The sequence below is a fragment of the Malus sylvestris genome, chromosome 9, assembly GCF_916048215.2.
Source record: "Malus sylvestris chromosome 9, drMalSylv7.2, whole genome shotgun sequence".
NCBI lineage: Eukaryota > Viridiplantae > Streptophyta > Magnoliopsida > Rosales > Rosaceae > Malus > Malus sylvestris.
The window spans coordinates 28,860,746-28,881,844 of record NC_062268.1 but is presented as its reverse complement, the minus strand read 5'-3'; the positions used below and the strand labels follow the sequence as shown (position 1 = coordinate 28,881,844).

The window sequence follows — 21,099 nt, the reverse complement described above, 5'->3', positions numbered from 1 at the left end:
ATCTATTTTTCTCTTTACTATTGCCGCACCTTCCCTCTCTCTCTGGCCTCCATAATTGTTCAGTAGATTATGCTTACAACACGTTATTAGCACGCTCTCAACGCTGCGCTAAAGAGAGTTTATTCTTCAATCAGGGGAATATTACATTTTAATCATTCTTTTTATAATTAATTCTTATTTTATTAAATTGATCTACATGCTATTGATTCAATTTAATTTTTTCTGTGTTGAACGTGAAACAATGTATTGGAGATGCAATTCCGGCTTTATGAGAAGGATCTTTTACAAATTCAAAGGCTCTTGTTGTTTTCTGCCAATTAGGTATTCTTAAAATAAAGTAAGATATTTGAATCGACCATGAAGCATGAAAACATTCCCCATGATGCATAAATCCCTATGTTTATATTTTCCTTCTGGTATATATATTGTATATGTTCATATATTTGTCAATATATATATTTGCTTCATGCATTACACAATTATATTTGCTATGTCGAATATGTGAGTCAAAGTATATTCATAAATTAGAAGCAAATATAGGGTTTGTAAAACCCTAACAATTTCGAGAAGAAAAAAAAAGGAAAGTCGTTAAACCCAAAGCCTACATGATGGGCTTCTATCATCTGACAGACCAGCAAGTCTCAGCCCACCTTCCATCAGCCAGCAGCTGACTAGGCTAGCCTTTATTTGGGCTTGCTACTCGCTTACTGGCTAGGCTCGATTGACTGGGTTCCTTGGTGCTAAGCTTCACACTTAAGGCCTCTGACCCAAAAGCTAACGAAGCTGGGCTTCCTTTGCATCGTGGTCCAAAGCAGTAGCTTAATGTTGCTGGGCTCTTCCCTTGGCCCGCTAAACCTGTAGCCACTTTGGACTGCACAACAATCGTGGCCCACCCCTGCAAATTGTTACAGACCGTGCCTCACACAACCAGCTAAGGTGTTGGGCTATGGTTTTCTCAACCCAAAGGGATTTTTGGCTTATTTTTTTAGTTCGCACCCATATATTTTTGGTGCCCAATTTTCACGGCCTTAACCAATTTTTGGGCTTTTTCTTTCGAATGGCCCGCAACCATCTAGCTCATAATATGGCCTGAAACTTTGTATTATTTTGCTTCTACGATTGACCCCGAATGATCTCAATGTATTGAATTAATTAAAAGTGACCAGCAATCAATTAATCTAATAATGAATCCAAAATTATTGACCTGAAGATCACTTTTGGACATTAACGATTCAATAATTTATTTTTATACCTTGAACCGTTGACATAATTTCGTAGTCCCAAAGCGCTCACACTTGAGTTCCTGAAAAAACTCAAATCCACTACACTTAGTTGTATATTGCATTCTGTGTTCTTGCAGGAACCTTTTTTTTATAAACTAAACATTCATAAACTAAATTGAACCCGTAGTTTCAAATTTAGTGCCTTTGAAACCTGAAGTTTTCATAAAACAATACACCCATGAAAACCATGTCTTAGAACTCGAATGTTCTAACTTTGATGCCTATGGATGATTCCTTCTCATAGCAACAATCATAATCTGGTTCCCTCCAATTCAGTGGATTGTCGAACCGCTACAAGTTCGATTTTCCTGATTTGGATGTTTCTAATAGAAACCACTTTATGTGGAGTACAAGACGTGAATCTCCACATGACTATCAAGAAGCTGAGAAACCATTAAAGCCAACAATGGTATGGAAGAGCAGAATAAACCTTCACCATGATCTTCATTCGAAGACATATGCTCAAAGCATTACAAATGGAAGTACCTCCCGAACGAGGATTCCATGGCTATTTGGCTCACTCCTACGGACCATCTAATCATGAAAGACATTGCTTGAAGCAACCATGATTACGTCAATGAATGAGTACAATTCTGAGGTTTATAAATTCAATCAAATTTTGATTGGATGATACTTTTCTCATCCTTCCATGTTTCTAACTTGCCCCTGAAGCAGTAGTGTAGAAAGTGGAAGTTTACCAAATTCTCGAATCTAATTACTACCACAAACGTGAGAGAAAGGTATGGACTTAGTTTGGCTGGAGTCTACCGAATAGCTCGACCCAGTTCGGTTAAAGCCTACCGAATAGTGATGCATTGCTTCGGTAGGGATACACCGAATGGCATATTCTCTCACAATCTAATTTCGAGTTCGTTTTTACAACATATGGTAGAATTAGGGCTTGCCAAGGTGTGTTATCATGCCCGAAGATGATCCTTGGCACCTAAGACCTAAAACTTCAAAAATAAGGGATAATATTCCTAAACCTTAACCTTGCAGAATCTATTTCCGTCTTGATGGAATAGATCATTGGTTATGCATCTGTTTGTGCCCCTATCAATGTTATTAAGGAGTACCATTCTCGTAGTTAATATGTGAGACTAATTTTGCTCCACTAAACATCGTTGGAAGAGCAGAATTTTGACATGGATGGCTTTCTTGGTCGAATCCCCTTAGTAAACCATTTACTTTGTGAACATTTTTCTATGTTCTTGGATTCAAGTTTGGTGTATGTTTTACTTATGGATAATCTCATTGATATTGTCCTCGAATATGAGTTAATTGAATCATTTCTTGATACATATGACTGATTCAATTAAACACGTGATTAGGTAGGAATGTAGGAAAGTTAGTTGTCTAGATGAATGAGTACAACGCACACTAACTTTACACCTAAATCACATATCTAACAATGACTTCAGGTCTATTCAACCTGATTAAGAGCATTGGAACGCTCCTTGTTGTATGAATGACACTGAATCACCATTTAAGGGACCTTAAATTCTCATTGACATTGAGTTTTTAAGGATATTCGAATGATAATGATCATAAATGAACCACTGAAGAAAATTGAGTGGAATATCTTTGCACCACCTCCAAAAATAAGCCTGAAGCTTTGATTTGGGGCTAATAGATTGTCTCTCAACTGGAAACATGCCATATGTGGCCGGCATGAAGCTGGGTGATTAAGCAGTATACTTGTTTTGGCACGACCTTTTGAGACATTTAGGTCAAACAATGATGCTATGATGCATCTCCTTACCCGAAGTAAGGATCTTGTGCTTACAAACACACTTTGCCAAAGCCTACTCGTTTTGGGAAATTTGATTTCTAATCATCCATAGCAAAGATACATAATGACTCTCTTTTCACAGTGGATTCAAGGGAATATATGTGGACTAATCCAACCAAAATGCGGACCATATAAATACTTATGGTTTTGGTTGATGAATCGATAAACTAGTCACATGTTTGTCCACAAACATTACTGCTAAACCTCATGGCCGATTAAGGGTTCACCACCCTACTTATCCCTTAAGGTCCAGGAGACTGGATAATGCCAGAGAGTTTACATCGATGGTTTTCGATAAAGTATTGCATGTATTTTAGGTTTATAATTGAACATCGAATTCCCATATTCACTCCAAAGAGCCTCGCCTAGTGATCATAAAGCGCAATTTAAATGATCGCCCGAATTTTGGTGAACGCACCAAGTTTTCGGTTTCTACCTAAGGCTATGCAATCCTTGTACATAGTTATGTTGGTCCGCCTTGAAACCCATTGCCACCCAACCTAAATGACGTTACAGTTGGTTACTGGGTACGAACTTGACGATTTTCGTATTTACGTATTTGGGTATGCATTCCATGTGCCAAGTTGCACTGCCGCAACGTACCACCATGGGTCCTCAAAGAAGGATGCGTATCTTTTGTTAATTATGATTCTCCTTCACACTATCTCTTTTAGAGCCCTTGCACGCGATCTCTTTACTGTTCATTTACAGGTTTTCACTTTAATGAGACAGTCTTCCCGCCGTTAAGATGAGATAAGAACGTCAACGTTCCTGGAGAACGGTGTGAATTTACGTGGACATTGCCCACTATGTCTCATCTTGATCCCCATACCGCACAAGTGTGATAAGCAAGTGCGATAAATTCTAGATTTCAGAATGTTGCTCCAAACATATTCCTTTGATCTAGCTAAAGTGACGAGATCATATACCAGCTGTAAATATGCCTGTAAGGATAGACATAATTAATAGACGTCGAGTCAACATCCCTAGAGGGTGTACCGTCCCTGTTGGACGGTTTGGACGCCCTTGTTGGACAGTCCAGTACATCGACAAATAGCCAATCAATCTATCTTGGCCTGGAGCACGATAGATCATTCAGTTTGTAAGATTCACTTTCCTAAAAGAGGAAGACACGACATAAAAATGAATCTAAACTCGATCCTTGTCTCAAATCATTTTCATCTCATGAGATTAATCTGGATCTCTCCCGAGACTTAAAGTTCTTGGTCTAGTATACTAGTTTGGATGAGCTAAATGGAATTGAAATGAGATTATCATCGATGATGTTTTCACTTATATGGTAGCTACCGACATAAATGAAAAGCGACGATATTGAACTGTGTTTCGTTGTGTTGATGCACAAAATCAGTGAGGACTTTGGTATAATAGAAAATGTCAAGTTTGTGACGTTCACTAGATTGTTTCGGTCACTAGTGTGGATAAGTATGTAAATGGATAGAGACAGTGAAGCAAATACAAAATGTACGTGGTTCACCCAGATTGGCTACGTCTACGGAGTAGAAGAGTTCTCATTAATTGTGAAGGGTTTACACAAGTACATAGATTCAAGCTCTCCTTTAGTGAGTACTAGTGAATGATTTAGTACAAATGACATTAGGGATTATTGTGGGATAATGATCTTTTTTTTTATAGAAGAGAGTTTCTAGCTTTGTTCTGGCCTTGACACGTGTCATGTTGTGATTAGCCTTTGATGTTGACACGTGTTGCCCTGTGATTGGCCTCTTGGTGTTGACACGTGTTGCCATGTGATTGGCCTTCTGGTTGAAGGGAAACTCTTCTGGGTCCTTGACGGTATAATGTTGACCGATGCTTGGTAGTTTTGGGATTGGTCAAGTATGGTACAAATAGTGCTCCTCTAAGTTCCCAAGTGAAGGAAGCTCCTCGGTTGGGGACTTGCAAGATCCAAGCCTCTCAGTAATTATGAAACTTCTAAGTACCAAAGTGTGGTATCGTTTTCACTTGCCTTATTTGTCTCATAGGTAGATGTGACATCTTTTCTGGAAGTACTTTTCCTCCATCTAAGGGTGGTATCTTTAACCAATGGAGATGCACAAGGTAATGTATCAATTTCACTTGAAGCTTACTTGTAGTTTCGAGCTTGGTCAAGCACGATACAAACCCTATAGTAGGAATCCCTTAAGTCTTTGAGCGAGGAGATCTACTGAAAAAGGTGACAGACAAAGTAAGCAATCAGAGTTCCAAGCAGTCAATCTCAGATCGAAAGTTTGATCTCGTGTTCTGGCTAATTGTTCTCATTCTCCTTGTTTTGTAGACATCAACAACGACAAAGAAAAGGGTATAGAGAAAAGATGATATGAGATACTTTTGCTTTTAAAGAAGTAACTTTCCACAGGCTTATTCTTGAACTAGGTTGGAGGGTTTTTGATTATTTGTGAATGCTATGAGTTCACATATACAAGTTGTACCACTCGTCTTTTGGTTGGTGGAATGAATGGTGAGTTGCTTTCATCACTTGGTTGGTGGTACGAAGGTGAGTTCCTTCATCAATTTTCATCACATTTCATCACCTGGTTGGTGGCACGAAGATGAGTTCCTTTTTCACATTTCATCACTTGGTTGGTAGCATGAAGGAGAGTACGGGTTGTACATTTCATCACCTGGTTAGTGGCATGAAGATGAGTTCCTTCTTCACCTGGCTGGTGATAAAGTAGCAAGTGTCCAAATAATATTAGAGTACGGGTTATACATTTCATCACCTGGTTGGTGGCATGAAGGAGAGTACGGGTTGTACATTTCATCACCTGGTTGGTGGCATAAAGATGAGTTCTTTCTTCACCTGGTTGGTGATAAGAACGGCAAGTTGCCAAATAATATTAGAGTACGGGTTGTACATTTCATCACCTGGTTGGTGGCACGAAGGTAAGTTCCTTCTTCACTTGGTTGGTGATAAGAATGGCAAGTTACCAAATAATATTAGAGTACGAGTTGTACATTTCATCACCTGGTTGGTGGCATGAAGGAAAGTATGGGTTGTACATTTCATCACCTAGTTGGTGAGAATAAGGGCAAGGTGTCGAGGCACATTGTAACAAGTGTCGAATGACACAAAGTGTGTTGAACCCTTTCAAAGCACAGTTGGCTTATGTATGGATGTGTTGGAATGTATGATGTTTATGTATGAATATGTTGGAATGTATGATGTTTATGCTGATTGACATGAGTGATACTTATGAATGTTTTGCTATGCATGAAAGGATCCATGCTTTCGATATGTGAACCATGTTGGTTGTAACACTTAGTATCATATACTTTGTGTCAAAGTACGCATGTTGAAGCTCTGAGCTGGAGTATAGAGGTAGGTCAACGTAGACCAAATGTTCCAATGTTAGGAATGCAATAGACTCAGAATAAGTTGTCTGAATTCCCTCTTCTTTAAATAATTGCCGAATGACTTGTGTGACAAAAGATCTCAAGCGGTTGAGGGTCAAAACATTTGTAATGTGTATGCCTTCTTATAATAGCATTCCCTTCAGTACCTAGTCCTCCATTTTGAAAGAGTGAGGCTAGCCCCTTAGTCATAATAGTCAACAGTACGTTTACCCCTGGTTATCTTGATACAAACTTTGATCCCTCTTGTTGTAATGGGTTTGCTGAGAGTAAAAATCATTCCTCTTACCAAGAGACAAATACGTTTGGTGACTTAGCGAATAGCTAAATGAGGCAGAAGCTGATGCAATGGGTTTCTGAATGGCCAAGATCTCCTCACTTGGTAGAACTTGACCTTCACTTCCCACTTGTTGGTAGGGGTTAACCATATGGGGGTTCCCTTGGTATGTCCTTGCTTCGGCAGAGGCGTGGTTGTAAGCATGTGCCATCACCTCAGAGTAAGTCTTCCAAGTGTTGGCATTGATCATGTACTTGAAGAAACAATCACGTAGGCCTGCCGTGAAGGCTTTAAGGGCGGTCTTGTCATCTGCCTTAGCGTAGCGAGAATACTCATGGCTGAAGCGACCGGTATAATCTTGTAGTGACTCGTCCGACTTCTGGTGAATAGTATACAAGTTATCTGCAGAATGTAAGTGATCGGTCTGGAAGATGTGTTGAGAGACAAACAGTTTCCTTAGTTCCTCAAATGAGTCTACTGTCTCGGGTGGAAAACGACAATACCAATTTAGAGCTCTGCTAGAAAGAGTGGAAGGGAAGAAAAGACATTGCTCTTTGTTGGTGTGTATTTGATATGCCATGGTAAACTCCAAGAGGTTAAGGTGTTCAATCGGGTCCTCATTTCCAGTATAGAGATGTAAACCAAGCTTTTGTTTTGTCTTCGCTTAAAGGGGGTGTTGAGGATCCTCCTTGTTAGAGGGTTAGGCCTGGGTTAGTTCCAGTCAGGTATCTTGGCCTGACGTTCGGCCTTCAACTTGTTTACTTCCTCAATGAGCTGTACGACAAGAGGGACTTTAGTGGAGTCTTGTACCATTGGAATTGTCTTCCGTAAGTCTCCATTGCCTCTTAGAAGTAGGAAAGTTTGAGCAAGAGCGTGTGGTTTTTCTTTGGACTTGCTGTACTGACTTCTAGGGCAGGTCTGTCGGAATACCTCTGAGTCCCTTGTACCTTTATGTTCCTCTGGGACCTGTCGTTCTTTCCTAGATTGGCAGCTGGCTTAGGTCGTGGGAAGGGATTGAGTCTTTTAGAAACCCTTGGGTCATTGATCTTCGAGCTTATGTGAAGGGGATTCTCTCGACGTTGCTTTAGGAAGTCTCGACAGTCACGATAAACGACTTTCAATTCTTCTAACCTTTCTGCAAGGAGGTGACTTCCTCCACTTCTCCTACTTCAGGTCGAAGTAGTTGGGTTGAGAGAAGTCTCATGTTGATCAATATTTTGATGATTAGCTCGCTCCTCGTCAGGGATACCCATGTCGAAGGAAGGTGACCCTCCATGTTGGGGGGTACCCATATGATGGTTGATGTCCACACTGGCAACAAGCTCACGTGTTTGAGTACGCCTAGTTTCGTGGAGCGTTTTGAAGAGCTTCTTATATTGTTCTTGAAGGATCTCATTCTTTATTACTATCTTGTTGTTCTGAGCCTCCAGCTCCTCGACTTTAGCTTGAAGAATGAGTCTCTTTCATTCATTATTTCGTTGCTTCGCACTAGGTGCAAGGGAGGTATCATTTTGTGTGCTGTGACTTTCTTTGCTCCTTATTTTGAAGAGGGATGCTTGGTTAAAAGAGAGTGTACGAATGGAGGAAACCAGCTTGACAAAGCTGAAGAGAGTGGGAATAAGTGTCGTTCCCACAGACGGCGCTAAATGTTGATGCACAAAATCAGTAAGGACTTTGGTACAACAGAAAGTGTCAAGTTTGTGACCTTCGCTAGATTGCTCTGGTCACTAGTGTGGATAAGTATGTAAATGGATAGAGACAGGGAAGCAAACACAAGTTGTACGTGGTTCACCCAGATTGGCTACGTCCACAGAGTAGAGGAATTCTCATTAATTGTGAAGGGTTTACACTAGTACATAGGTTCAAGCTCTCATTTAGTGAGTACTAGTGAATGATTTAATACAAATGACATTAGGGATTATTGTGGGAGAATGATCTCCTTTTATAGAAGAGAGTTTCTAGCTTTGTTCTGGCCTTGACACGTGTCATGTTGTGATTGGCCTTTGATGTTGACATGTGTCGCCCTGTGATTGGCCTCTTGGTGTTGACACGTGTTGCACTGTGATTGGCCTCCTGGTTTGAGGGAAACTCTTCTGGGTCCTTGACAGTATAACGTTGACCGGTGCTTGGTAGTTTCAGGATTGGTCAAGTATGGTACAAACACGTTGATTAGGTGACAACGTAGAATTGATTGGACAATTGAAATTACAATCCAGGTCAAATTCCTTACCAAAGTGTGCATTGGACCTGTCGTTCTTACACTGCCTAAGGTAACCTTGTTGTGTTACAAAGTGGGAAAGGAAGCGTTATGACATGAATGAAACAATGCAATACAATGCACACTTTACGACGTAAAGTTTCTCTCAAACGTCCTGTGATTGATAGTAGCATTATGAAATGCGGTTAATGTTTTCTCCATAGGGATATAGATACAAAGATTTACATGTAAGTTCTCGAAGAATTACATGGACTGTTTCAAATAGTTCCAAAACCACGGAACACCCTCTTAACTTGTTTGAGGCGTTCACTTACAATCCGACGGATGTGGTATACCCGTCTAAGTGATTATTTGATCATTCAGGGATATGAATTATGCCCTTGCGTATTAAACTATGAAGTCTTACTCCAAATTGATAGAGTTACAGTTTATGTCGTTAACACAAATCTCACTAAGACTCCGAAAGAGCTTAAGAAAATTGCCTCGCACCTGAAGATGGAATTTGAGATGAAGGATCTTGGGAAAACTCGTTTATGCTTTGACCTGAAGTTTAAGTTTTGGTCTACTAGTCGAACTACATCCTGAATGTGGTACCTTTAAGTATATCTATGATCGTCCATACGTTATATGCAAATGAGACCCTTGAAGAGGTTATGGAATCCGAAATTCCATATCTAAGTCCAACTTTGCACTTTGTTGTACTTAGCTCATTGTATTTAGACAGGACATTTATTTCGTTATTGATCTTGGTAAAGATGCAGCACCGTGCCAACATGCAACCACTAAATTGGTATTAAAGACATACTGCGTCCACATCTACATCAGCAAGCCATGATACATGTATTTCACTATGCCACATGTATCCACCCGACCAAGCCATGATACATCAACGAAGTCAACGCCAAGACATACTGCGTCCACATCTACATCAGCAAGCCATGATACATGTATTTCACTATGCCACATGTATCCACCTGACCAAGCCATGATACATCAACGAAGTCAACGCCAAGACATACTGCGTCCACATCTACATCAGCAAAGCATCAGGAGATTGAAGTCATGCAAGTCGATCCCAGACAACCTTGTCGACCTCTACACGATGTCATTGCCGAAGTCAACATTCCAGAAGCTTGTCCAAGGAATTGGTATGCCTAAATATCATATGCAATGCTTGTAGTTCTCATTTGGAAATTATGTCAAACTCAGGGGGAGTATCCAGAAGTATACTCATTTGATCTTAATGTACTCTTTTTTCCTACGATTAGAAGCATTTTTCCCATTGGGTTTTTGTTACCTAACTAGGTTTTAATGAGGCACCCATCATGGGATGATCATACCCTAGTGAGCTATTCTACTTACGTTCAAAAGACATATAGTTTTGACTTAATGCAACTTCTCACTTTTCTCCTTAGACTATGGGTTTTCCCCCACCTTGGGTTTTACCATAGCAAGGTTTTGTGAGTTTTACTTTTTATGCATTATTCCGTTGATTTGAGACTCACATTTGCTCATTGTGCAGACAACTTCATCAATTATCCTTGCTTCATCACTGAAGACCTGATGCGCCATTTACTTGAGTATTTACACACTCAAGGGGGAGTGTTACAGTCCTATTAGATTAGGAATGTGATTGTGTAAATCCTAGTATATCTTGGAATATCTCTTATATTCTTATTAGGAGTTGATTACCTCTTAAATGTTGTAATCCTAAAGGAAAAGGTTTTTACCTATCATACTACTATAAATAAAGGCACAATGGGGTGGAATAGAACACATCCACAATTACACATCTCTCTCTCTACTATTGCCGCACCTTCCCTCTCTCTCTGGCCTCCATAATTGTTCTGTAAATTATGCCTACAACAAATTCGAAGTATTGTTTTTAATATATGTAATATTTATTATATTAAAACTTGAGAGAAAGATTTGTTGAAAGTATTTGAAAATATTTATGTGGTGTAAGGTAGAATGGCATGGTTAGGTATTTATAAAAAAATTATATATATTTTTTAATTTTTTATTAACTTAATTAATCTGGATCTTTGAATTACAAAACATTGAAATCCAACCGAATAGATCGTGACACGTAGCCAACAGTAGCATTTTTTATTTTTCTAATTTTTTTTAGCTGAAAAACCTGGACCGTTGATTAGAAAATCAAACGTTAGGGGTTAGATTTCAAGCTCTTTTTACGGTTGAAAATTCAATGGTCCAGAAAAATAACAGTTGGACATCCAACAACCCAACTTTCACCAAGTCCGCGACAATTTTCAAAGTCGTAAGTGGGCCTGCACGCGGGCTCCATGCTCCATGTGCTGAAATGTTCTCGAGGATGCGCACCCACTCCCTTGTGTTTTTTGAGCGCCTGGAGCAAGAAAAAAAAAAAAATTAATTCAGTCGTGGCTGACGTAGCCTCGGGCTCTGGGCCTGTCGAATTGAGCTTGGGGGAAAAGTCAGTCTCCCCTAGAGCCCAGTGGATTGGTCTGGGTGTTTTTGGGGGGAAGGGGCTTTGGTTGCCCTTAGCCCAGGGGATTGATATGGGGTGGAGTTGCTCTAACACGGAGCACTGTTCATGTTTTCTCACTCTGTCGTGCTTGTCGATCTCACACTGCCACTTGCTCTCTGGTCTCTACTACGTTCTTCACAGTAACGGTCACTTTTCCTCTGCATCCCCGTTTACCAAACCAAACGGCTATAATAATATTCCCCTCCTCTCGATTTCTCTGTCTCTCCGAAACCCCAAAAGCAAGCGCCAATTTCGTTGAGGTTCACCACTTTTAATTTACTTTAATTACCCCACTGCTGCTGCTGTTGCTGCTGCTGCTCTCTCTCTCCCAAAATGCACAAAAGCATCGGTTTATCTTTGATCCTTTCACTGACCATCTTCTGCCACTTGATCCCGCCGTCCAAGGCCAAGGACGGCGTCGTCACGATGGAGCTCTGGTGCGTGGCCAAGAACAACGCGGAGGACGCCCCCCTGCTGACGGCGCTGAACTGGGCCTGCGGGCCTGGTGGAGTCGACTGCCGCCCAATCCAGCAAGGTGGACCCTGCTACGACCCCGCCGACATCCAGAACACTGCCTCCTACGCTTTCAACGACTACTTTCTGAAACACGGCATGACCGCCGATAGTTGCAGCTTTGATAACACTGCGGCGCTTACTTCTCTGAATCCCAGTACGTTGTATCGTTGGTAGCTAATTAGTCACTTTTTTCTTTCTTTGGGAAAAAGGTCCATTTTTCTGATTTATTGCGATCCGTATTGGTAAATAATTAATTAATGAATGAATTAATTATTTCAGGTCATGATAAGTGCAAATTGCCATCCAGGTAACTCAGTCAGCTCATTACATGGTTTTGACATTGTTTTTTCTTCTTGGAATTTTGATGACTGGGTTTTGCCCCCCTTGGCGAATCAACTGGCAAGTAGATGAACCTGGTAATAATACAATGCCACGTAGCTATTAGAGCGCAATGTCACCATGTCAGTGTACCAGATGCATCTAAAGTCATTCTCGTGTGCAAGACACAAACAAGGGGACCTCTGCAGGGCATGTTTGGGACCCGAATGCCAAGGGTCTCTTTGTTTGCGTGTTCCGATGAATGATCTTTGTCCGATTTGGTTTAGATTCAATTAATGCTTCGCTTTCTCGATCTTAATTTTTAGGCCAAGATTCCATACGACATTGTTAGCGTTTTAGAATGATATGATAAGGTTTAGCGTTTTATGATGCAACAGCTTATCAGCTAGCAATGCAAGCATCTCCAGTGCATCAACAGCAATTGGAAATGGAATGGGACGTAGTGAAGATTTGAACGGCAGCAATAAGATTTCTGAGCACTGGATTTGGCCCGTCCTTACCAGTTTTCTGGTCATTGCATATAATACATGGGCAATGGGTTAGCGAGCGAGCCTTCTCCCTGGAATATTTTTGTTACATGATCTAGCCTAGGACGAGGAGTTCAATTAAGATCTCACAGATTCACTTCTCGATTAAGTTGGTAGGGATAGATTGCTGTCGATTTTGTTATCTGTACGAGGCTCAAGCTTTGTAATTTGGATTTTCAAAATCAAGCATATCAATGTTTATCTCTGTGTGTTGCAACCAATTTGAGCGTTGTTGCACATTCTGTTATTTGATTACTGAGAATTTCAGCAATACTCCAATTTAGCCAACTTGATCCTTCAATTATCCAATTGGCTAAACAGTTTAGAGAGCTGAAGTTAATTTAGCCCCTAGTGTTGAGAGGTAGGAGTGCTAGTAGTAGTAGTAGAATGGAGGAGGTTAGGAGGAGACAAACTTACATGACACAGAATAAAGAGCATGTATCATGTTTCATTAGAGCATGAAACGCCAAACGGTGATATACTCGTACCGTTTAAGTTAAAGTAAAATACATTTAGTTTTTTGGTTTGCTTTTCTTTTTTTTGATCGATGGTTTGCTTTTTCTAATGTGGGGAAAAATTATGAGTACAAATGAGCATGTGGTGGCCCTGCAACTGCAAGTAACCAGTTTCACATTTGGTATCTGGAGTATTGAAGGAAGCCCTTTCCACAATTTCAACTTCTATATGAATTATTAGAGAGATGAATTCCATGTGTTCCAAAAAATACAGCTGTAGATTCTGTCTAAACTCGGTACTCTCAGCCCTCCCCTGACAAGTCAAGCAATTATTCATTTGATCTGCTTCTTAGCTTATATACTGCTATTTATTATCGAATTATTTTTTTGTAACCCCTCAAGCTTCAATTAAGAAAATTTTCAAATAAGTTTATTTAATGGACATCTTAGTAGGAATCACTCGTATTATATTTTAACGATCTAAGCGTTTATTTTTATTTTTTATTTTTATCTTTCCATGAATATCGTCTATACCAAAAATCAGTCTAATTGGTAACCATTTTGGGTTGCATTGTGGTAGTTTTAGTTTTCCCTTAAAGAATTATCTATTTTCTTTGCTTAAATTGTAAGAATCCTTGATTGGTCTACTTTTTTACAAAAATAATTTGTAGATGATGTATTAGAATATAAACAATTTAGATCGTAAAATAAAGTTACAGAATGGACCTCACAGAGTTTCCACAATGAAGAATCCCTTAACTGAAGGGAGCCGTAACTGGTATAGGAAGTGCAATTTTATGACACATTTTAAAAGGCAATAACGAAAAAGCAACATGCAACTTATTATGTTTTTCCTCATTTGGTGTGAAGCAAACATATCTGCATCTTTCATATCCTATCTCATGCATTGATTTTAGGATTTAGGTCCTTCGAAGAGGAACCTAATTGAAGCCACTAAGTAATGGATGGAAGCATAATTGGAAGCCAGCTCTTCATTTTCCACCTTTGGGAATTTATTTGAGTGCACGAAAAAGGATGCAAAAGGCCAAGGGAAGGGATGACACAACTATAACTACTGATTAGATGACACAATTATAACTACTGATTAAAGTTAAGGTTTCATTATGAGATCAAGTAACAATATGAGTAGGCCCAATTACAACATATGTAATACAATGTCATTTTTCCCATCAATATAAGATTCATTATCAACAACTATCGCTTAGGGTGTTTAGAGCTAAATAGTTTTACTGATTTCTTAGACTCTAAGTAATTAATTAAGCTGCCATGTTTAAGTTAGTATGTTGATTGTTTATTTTAGTCTAATAGGACAGGTGCGCACTAGATTACTTTAGAAGTGGTGTGTTCTCTTGGGAGTCTCATAGAGTTGCACTCTCAACTGTTGAAGTATGTTAGTGTAAGTGAAGAAAATTGAGGTTTCACTATAAAATCAATTGGTAATATGAGAAATAATTTAATTACATAAAAACACATGCAATATCTTTTCTTTCCCCAATGTGGGATTGATACTCTCAACCCGCGCCCTCCACGTGTGATGAATTTTTAAGCCTCACACGTGGCCAACATAAATCTAGTGATGTGAAGTAAGTGTGGCCATTGGGTTTCACACATGAAACAACATGCTCTAACATCATGAAAAAAGTTGAGGTTTCACCATACCAAATCAAAATCATCCACCGTATCATGGAGTCTTTTGGAGCAGCGGGTCCATTAAGAGCAAGTCCACCTTTAAAGCAATAATTGTCCGGGCAAATGAGCAATAGGCAATTATTACTTTAGTGAATATTAATTGTCCGAGTGCATCTTCATCTTGCAAAATGACTTGTCCAGTCAATTGTTATTAAAAATTAATAAAATAATAAGACTATTTTATCATTATTTTCACTTTTTTTTTTCTATTTTCTATTTCCTTTTTTTTTTCTTTCTTCCAGTTTCTCGAAAGCTCTACCCCTTTCTCCAATTTTTTTGCATCGCTAGCTCCCATTTTTTCTCCTCTCCCCCTTTCTCCAAATTTTTCTCTATTGCATATCGAGTGCTCATCGACCATATTCATGTTATCTGCTCATCGTGTACTACGCTGGTGTTTGTACTCGCCCGGGCTAAGGCCAGTCTTCACGTGTATGTTCACATCGCACCATATGATCACTTTGGATCCATTTTAGGTGTCAGTCCGGTCTTGTCGATGAGTATTCGATATGATATGTTTGTTTCTTCGAGTTATTGTGATTACCAATTGTCATGTGTTTTAAATGCTGAATATCGTGAATTATTGCATTCTTGTGATATTACGGTTTACGGTAATTGGTTTCATATAATCCGTAGTATGCTATTTTTGGAAACTATACTTATTTTATTGCGAGGGGTTATTATGTTTTCGAAAGGGTTTTACAAAGCTTTATTTATAGGCTCACTCACCCTTGTTTTTTGCCCCTCCAGGTCTTAGTGGCAGATCTCTTGTGTCGACGAGGATTCTTAGCAAATGTTGGTACAGGAGATTACCGTCGATGGTATAATTTTCATTCTACTTCTATTGTACTTTACTTATGCTTTGACATCACGTGTGAAATGAGTTCATTCCTGCTCACATGCGCACTCTTGCCTTTAGTCACTTTTAGGTTTAAATTTATTCACATTTTCCACATCACTACACTTTATGGCTTCGTCACCTTCTGGGTGTCGACCAGCACAACTCAATTCGGAGTCTAGGTGGACATTCTTATGTTAATACTTCTCTGTATTACTGAACACCAATGTTTACAAAATCACAAATCACCTTGCATTGCATAGATGACAAGTATTAATACATGACTTGCAAGCTAAGGTAAGCCATAACATTTGTAACCAACTCCTAATATCCATCTAACAAACACTAAACAACTAAACCAATGACTGCATGACATTTGGCAATCAATATCAATAGATTATTTGTACAATTTTTAGCATTGTATCATTTACCCTAGACTTAAAAATGAACTTTGACCTTAAGGTTGAAAAGTAGGAAACCTCTGTTTGAATGCTGCATAGTTTTTCCAAGTGGCATCTCCCTTAGGGTGAGGCTTCTAGTGTACCAAAACCTCAGTAGTAGGTGAAGTGTCATGCCTTACCAACCTGTGTTGAAGAATTGCAATGGGATAACCTTCCACTAAGCCCTCATCTATTACCACTGGCAATGAAGCTATAAGGGCAATCCCAGAACCAATTGTTTCTTCATGCAAGAGCCGTGGAAGATGGGATAAAGCTTCGAAGTAGCGAGAAGGTTAATTTTGTAAGCAACTGGACTTACCCTTTCTAACACCTCAAATGGTCCATAAAACTTGGGCTGGAGTTTATGAAAAGAATGTTTAGCAAGAGATTGATGTTGATAAGGTACCAATATGAGAAACACCATATCCTCGACATCAAAAGACCTCTCAGTTCAATGCTTATCAGCTTGTTGTTTCATTCTCACTTGAGCAGTAGCAAGATTAGTCTTGGGTTGAGACAAAATCCTGCCTTTTTCTTGCAAATTGTGATCAACCAATCAAGTTTAGTTGCTCGAGACTCATAAGTAGGCACCAGGTGATGGTTGGCCATAGACAACCTCATAAGGTGTAAGCCTTGAAGAAGTATGAAAACTAGTGTTGTAATTCCATTATGCCCAAGGAGGCCACTAAACCCATTTTTTAGGTTGATGGTTGCAAAACATCTCAAGTAGGTTTCCAATCCTTTGTTAGTCACCTTAGTCTGACCATCCATCTGAGGATGATAGCCCGAACTCATGTATAGCTTGGACCTTTGCAAGGTGAAAAATTCTTTTCAAAAAGAGCTTAGAAGAATAGGATCTCAATCACTCATTATCTTAGATGGCATACCATGAAGTTTGAAATCTGATAAACAAATAATTGGGCTACTGAGTGAGCAGTGTAAGGATGAGACATAGGTAAGAAGTGAGCATATTTTGAAAGTCAATCAACCACTACAAAGACAATTGTTTTACCTCTGCAAGCAAGGTTCTAAAAAACGCTAGGCACTAGTAGGGCACTTAGCTGGATTTAGGTAAATTTCTTGTAAATAAGTGCATATTGACACTTACAAAAAATTATACTTGTATGAAATCCATGAATAAAATAATAAAATAATGATAAAATGCAAACAGAGTATCCAACAAGTTCAAAATTTAAAAACGCATTAAGCTTATATGCCATATAACCACAGTGAGGAGTATTGTAAGATGACACATGTACAACAAGTTCACAATTTAAAACCACATAAAATGCAAAATTGGAGGAAAATAAGGAAATATAGTAATGTAAGATACTTGTAAAGTTACAAAGCTAGGTATCAAACTCTTCTTCACCATATCCCTCCAAGTCTCTCTCCGTATCAGACTTAAACTCAACTTTTTCATCATCTCCTTCTTCTTCTTCTTTCGTGTCCTCATCTGATATAAAATCTTCTTCATGAAGTTTTCTTACTTCAACATTTTTAGAACTCCTCCTAGGCTCTAGGGAACTACCTACCTCCTCCGATGTCTCTCCAATTCCCGAACCAAGCTCAAGTTCTTCATAGCCACCCTCTATAATCCATCCTTGAACCATACTAGCTTCACTTGCAAGTAGTATGTCCACTTTCTTCTCCTTCTCTCTTTTCTTCTTGTTCATAATTCTTGCATTAAATTGGATATAGACTAAATTATTTAACCTTGTTGTATCTAGTCTATTCATTTTCTTTGTATGCATACCTTTAAAAGAACTCCAATTTCTTTCACAACTGGATGAACTTGTAGTCAATGAGAGAATCTTTATAGTCATCCATTGCAAATTAGGCACACCATTTCCATAATTATACCACCATGCAACTAATGAAGAAAAAAAGCACACAATTAATAATGAAAAAAATAAGTAGTAAACTCAAATTTAATAAATAAATATTAGCATATGTGAATATTCATACCCGAATTATAGTTTTCATCATTCTCAACGCATCCAATTTCGGCCAAATGTCTTCTAAATCCACCTTCTTTTACTCTATACTTTTGTATCTCCACATTTATCACTGGGTTTTGAACCTCATAGTTATCGGGGAAGAACTTATCAACACAAGTAAAGCCTTCCATGACAATTGGAGCATGTTGTATGCTTTGATCTTTGAAGAAGTAATAAGGGTTAAAGAGGTAGCCTGCCAAAAGCAATGGACTATCAAGCTGCTCACAAGCTTTTTCATCAATAATTTGAAGAATTATTTGATTGTTGGCCTCATTGTTCTTGAATGTCTCTTTAACCTCCATATTTGCTCTTTGTAGCTCTCCATACAAAAACCCCATTGATGGCTTCTTATGCCCATCCATAATTTGAAGTACCTTGAATAAAAGTTCAAACATTTCCAAGAAAAGTGAGATCCCATTCCAAAAATGTGCACTCACTAAAGTAGTATATGCCGCTTTCCCCTTTGTAGTCTTGGAATGCTTGCATTGTTCTCATTCATCACTAGCAACCATAACCTTCAAGTTTTTTTTTCTTATTTATCAAGCTTTGCAATGTGAGGAAAGAAGTTGCAAATCTAGTGACTTTGGGCTTTACTATGTCTCTTTTCTTGGTATGTTCCTCATCAATGCCAAAGTTTTATGTTGTGCATAAATGAAGATAGTGAAACCCTTTGCCTTATCAGTAACTCTTTTGAACCTAGGGAGATTACCAATCCTTTGAAGCATGAGATTCAAAGTATGAGTGGTACATGATGTCCAAAACATATTCGGCCTTTTTTTCTTCATCATGTTTGCCGCTGCCATATTGTTAGAAGCATTATCGGTTACCACTTGAATCACATTTTGAGGCCCAATTTCTTCAACACACTTGTCAATATATTCATATATTCCTTGGTGTGTGCTTCATTAGAGCATTCCTTAGAAGAGAGAATTATGGTGCCTTCCTTGCAATTGACACATAAATTCATTACGGTTTTTCTTTTTCGGTCACTCCAAGCATCAGTCATGATTGAGCAACTATTCAAAGCCCACTCTTCTTCATGTTTCTTGAGTGACTTTTTTACTTTTTCTGCATCTTCTTTCAATAATGGCTCCCTTAATTCGTATTGTCTTGGAGGTAGGTAACTCGAGCCAAATTGACCAACCGCTTCCATCATAGTCATGAAGCTAACATGGAAAGGAATACTGACTTTGTACACCCATCAAGCCACATTTGATCCATTTGATGTGCTCTTTCCTTCCAAATTGCATCATGGATGTTTTGTTGCCAAGTCTTCTTACTTCACTCATTTGAAGAATCGGGATTGATGGCAGATACAAACCTAACCATAGGTCCAAGAGTGCGAGACCTTTTCCTTGACCTAACCACTTCAATGTCTTATTATTCTTCTTGAATTTGTTGAAGTTGCACATCTTCCCTCACTTCCACAATGTGCTAATCCCTTTGTTTCTTCTTATTTTTTGCTTCTTCTAATGTGGCTCTACATCTGGCTTATCTTCATCCGAAGACTTTGTGCACGCCGCTACATTTCCCCTTATGTTGGCTACGTGTTGTTTTAAGCTATGTACTTCACCACTAATGGTTTTGTTACACAACTTACATTTCACCTTATCTATGTGTGTAGGATTTGCCAAGATCCCATATTCCCATCCCACATCTTCTGAACTACGCTTCAACACATTTTCAGTTTGGGAGGAGGATGACATTACATTAGATGCTCCAGAAGATGAGGTACGAGTATCACATAAGAAACAATCTTAAATTCATATAACCATTACTAATACAGGAGCCACAAACGGTTCAATCATCAACTAGCTTAATTAGCCCAACCACAAATGGATTGACAACCCTAATACAGTAATACTAATAGTAATAGATCAAATTTAAAGCCCAGACTAACAGATCAAATTTAAAACAATTAGAAACATAATTTAATGAAAACACAATGTGGACAAAAATTTGTGTTTTCAACATTTAACATGGGAACTCCGAACTCTACTGATCAATTAGAAACAAAAAATTTAATGTAATTATGAAAACCCATAAACATAATTGATCAGGGAAGTGAAAAGATGTCACCTTTAAGATCAACTGAGCTCCAAACAAATCTGATACACTATTTGAGGTTTCAATAGCAGTTTTTTCCTTCTTTTTCTCTCACTAAAATTATGGAAAACTGCAAATAAGAGGAAGAACGATATGGAATTAGTTATTAGCCAAGAAATGAAAATTTTGCAAAGATGCAATATTCAACAAATGAATTTTGTACAAAAAAAACAGTGGAATTGAGAAATTCAAACTTGCCAAGCTATGGAGAATCGAGATGCGAGAGTAGGTGGAGACTGTAGAAATTGAAATTGTAGTAGCCAGCAAGTGCAGCTGGGAGCTTGGGAGAGATGATGCCCAGAAAATCTGACGAAGTCGCAGAGGGTGCACCGTGCATTGTAGTTAAGGAAGATTTGAGAAATGCACAGAGACTAGAAGTGACGACGAGACTTTTGGTTTTGTGAAATTAGGGTAAGAGCTACAGGGCACAGACACTTAGACTTAGATAGGATTTTTTTTTAATTTTTTATTTCATAAAAAAAAAAAACTACCTAGCTCTGCTTAGCTGCCTAGCATCGCTTAGCCCGCCTAGGCATCGCCTAGAACCCAACCGATCTTTCCAAACGATTTGTAGGAAAACGCCTCGGGTTAGCACCGCCCAGCGCCTAGGCTATTTTTTAGAACATTGTCTGCAAGGTGGAAGTCCTACAATGAAGTCTATAGTTATGTCTATCTAAATAGTAGAGGGAATGGGGATGAAGTTCAATAATCTAGGTGAAGTAA

At 38.8% G+C, this 21,099-nt stretch overlaps 2 protein-coding genes across 2 annotated transcripts; one reads left to right on the top strand and one right to left on the bottom strand.

Moving 5' to 3' along the window:
• The first annotated feature begins 11,490 nt into the window (after nt 1-11,490).
• Nucleotides 11,491-13,103, top strand: LOC126583906 (PLASMODESMATA CALLOSE-BINDING PROTEIN 5-like). Its single transcript, XM_050248450.1, has 3 exons — nt 11,491-12,118; nt 12,244-12,271; nt 12,681-13,103. Exons 1-3 carry the CDS (start codon nt 11,782-11,784, stop codon nt 12,844-12,846), a joined length of 531 nt encoding a protein of 176 aa, XP_050104407.1. The 5' UTR covers nt 11,491-11,781; the 3' UTR covers nt 12,847-13,103.
• Nucleotides 13,104-17,619: 4,516 nt separating this feature from the next.
• Nucleotides 17,620-18,608, bottom strand: LOC126633937 (uncharacterized). Its single transcript, XM_050304457.1, has 2 exons — nt 18,239-18,608; nt 17,620-18,143 (listed from the first exon to the last, which is right to left on the bottom strand). Exons 1-2 carry the CDS (start codon nt 18,606-18,608, stop codon nt 17,620-17,622), a joined length of 894 nt encoding a protein of 297 aa, XP_050160414.1.
• Nucleotides 18,609-21,099: the final 2,491 nt, after the last annotated feature.

Coding starts and splice junctions, on each gene's coding strand:
- LOC126583906 (XM_050248450.1), top strand. CDS start 11,782: ATGCACAAAAGCATCGGTTTATCTTTGATCCTTTCACTGACCATCTTC. Junction 12,119..12,243: donor GCTTACTTCTCTGAATCCCA/GTACGTTGTATC, acceptor TAATTATTTCAG/GTCATGATAAGTGCAAATTG. Junction 12,272..12,680: donor AAGTGCAAATTGCCATCCAG/GTAACTCAGTCA, acceptor ATGATGCAACAG/CTTATCAGCTAGCAATGCAA.
- LOC126633937 (XM_050304457.1), bottom strand. CDS start 18,608: ATGGGGTTTTTGTATGGAGAGCTACAAAGAGCAAATATGGAGGTTAAA. Junction 18,144..18,238: donor TGATGAAAACTATAATTCGG/GTATGAATATTC, acceptor TTTCTTCATTAG/TTGCATGGTGGTATAATTAT.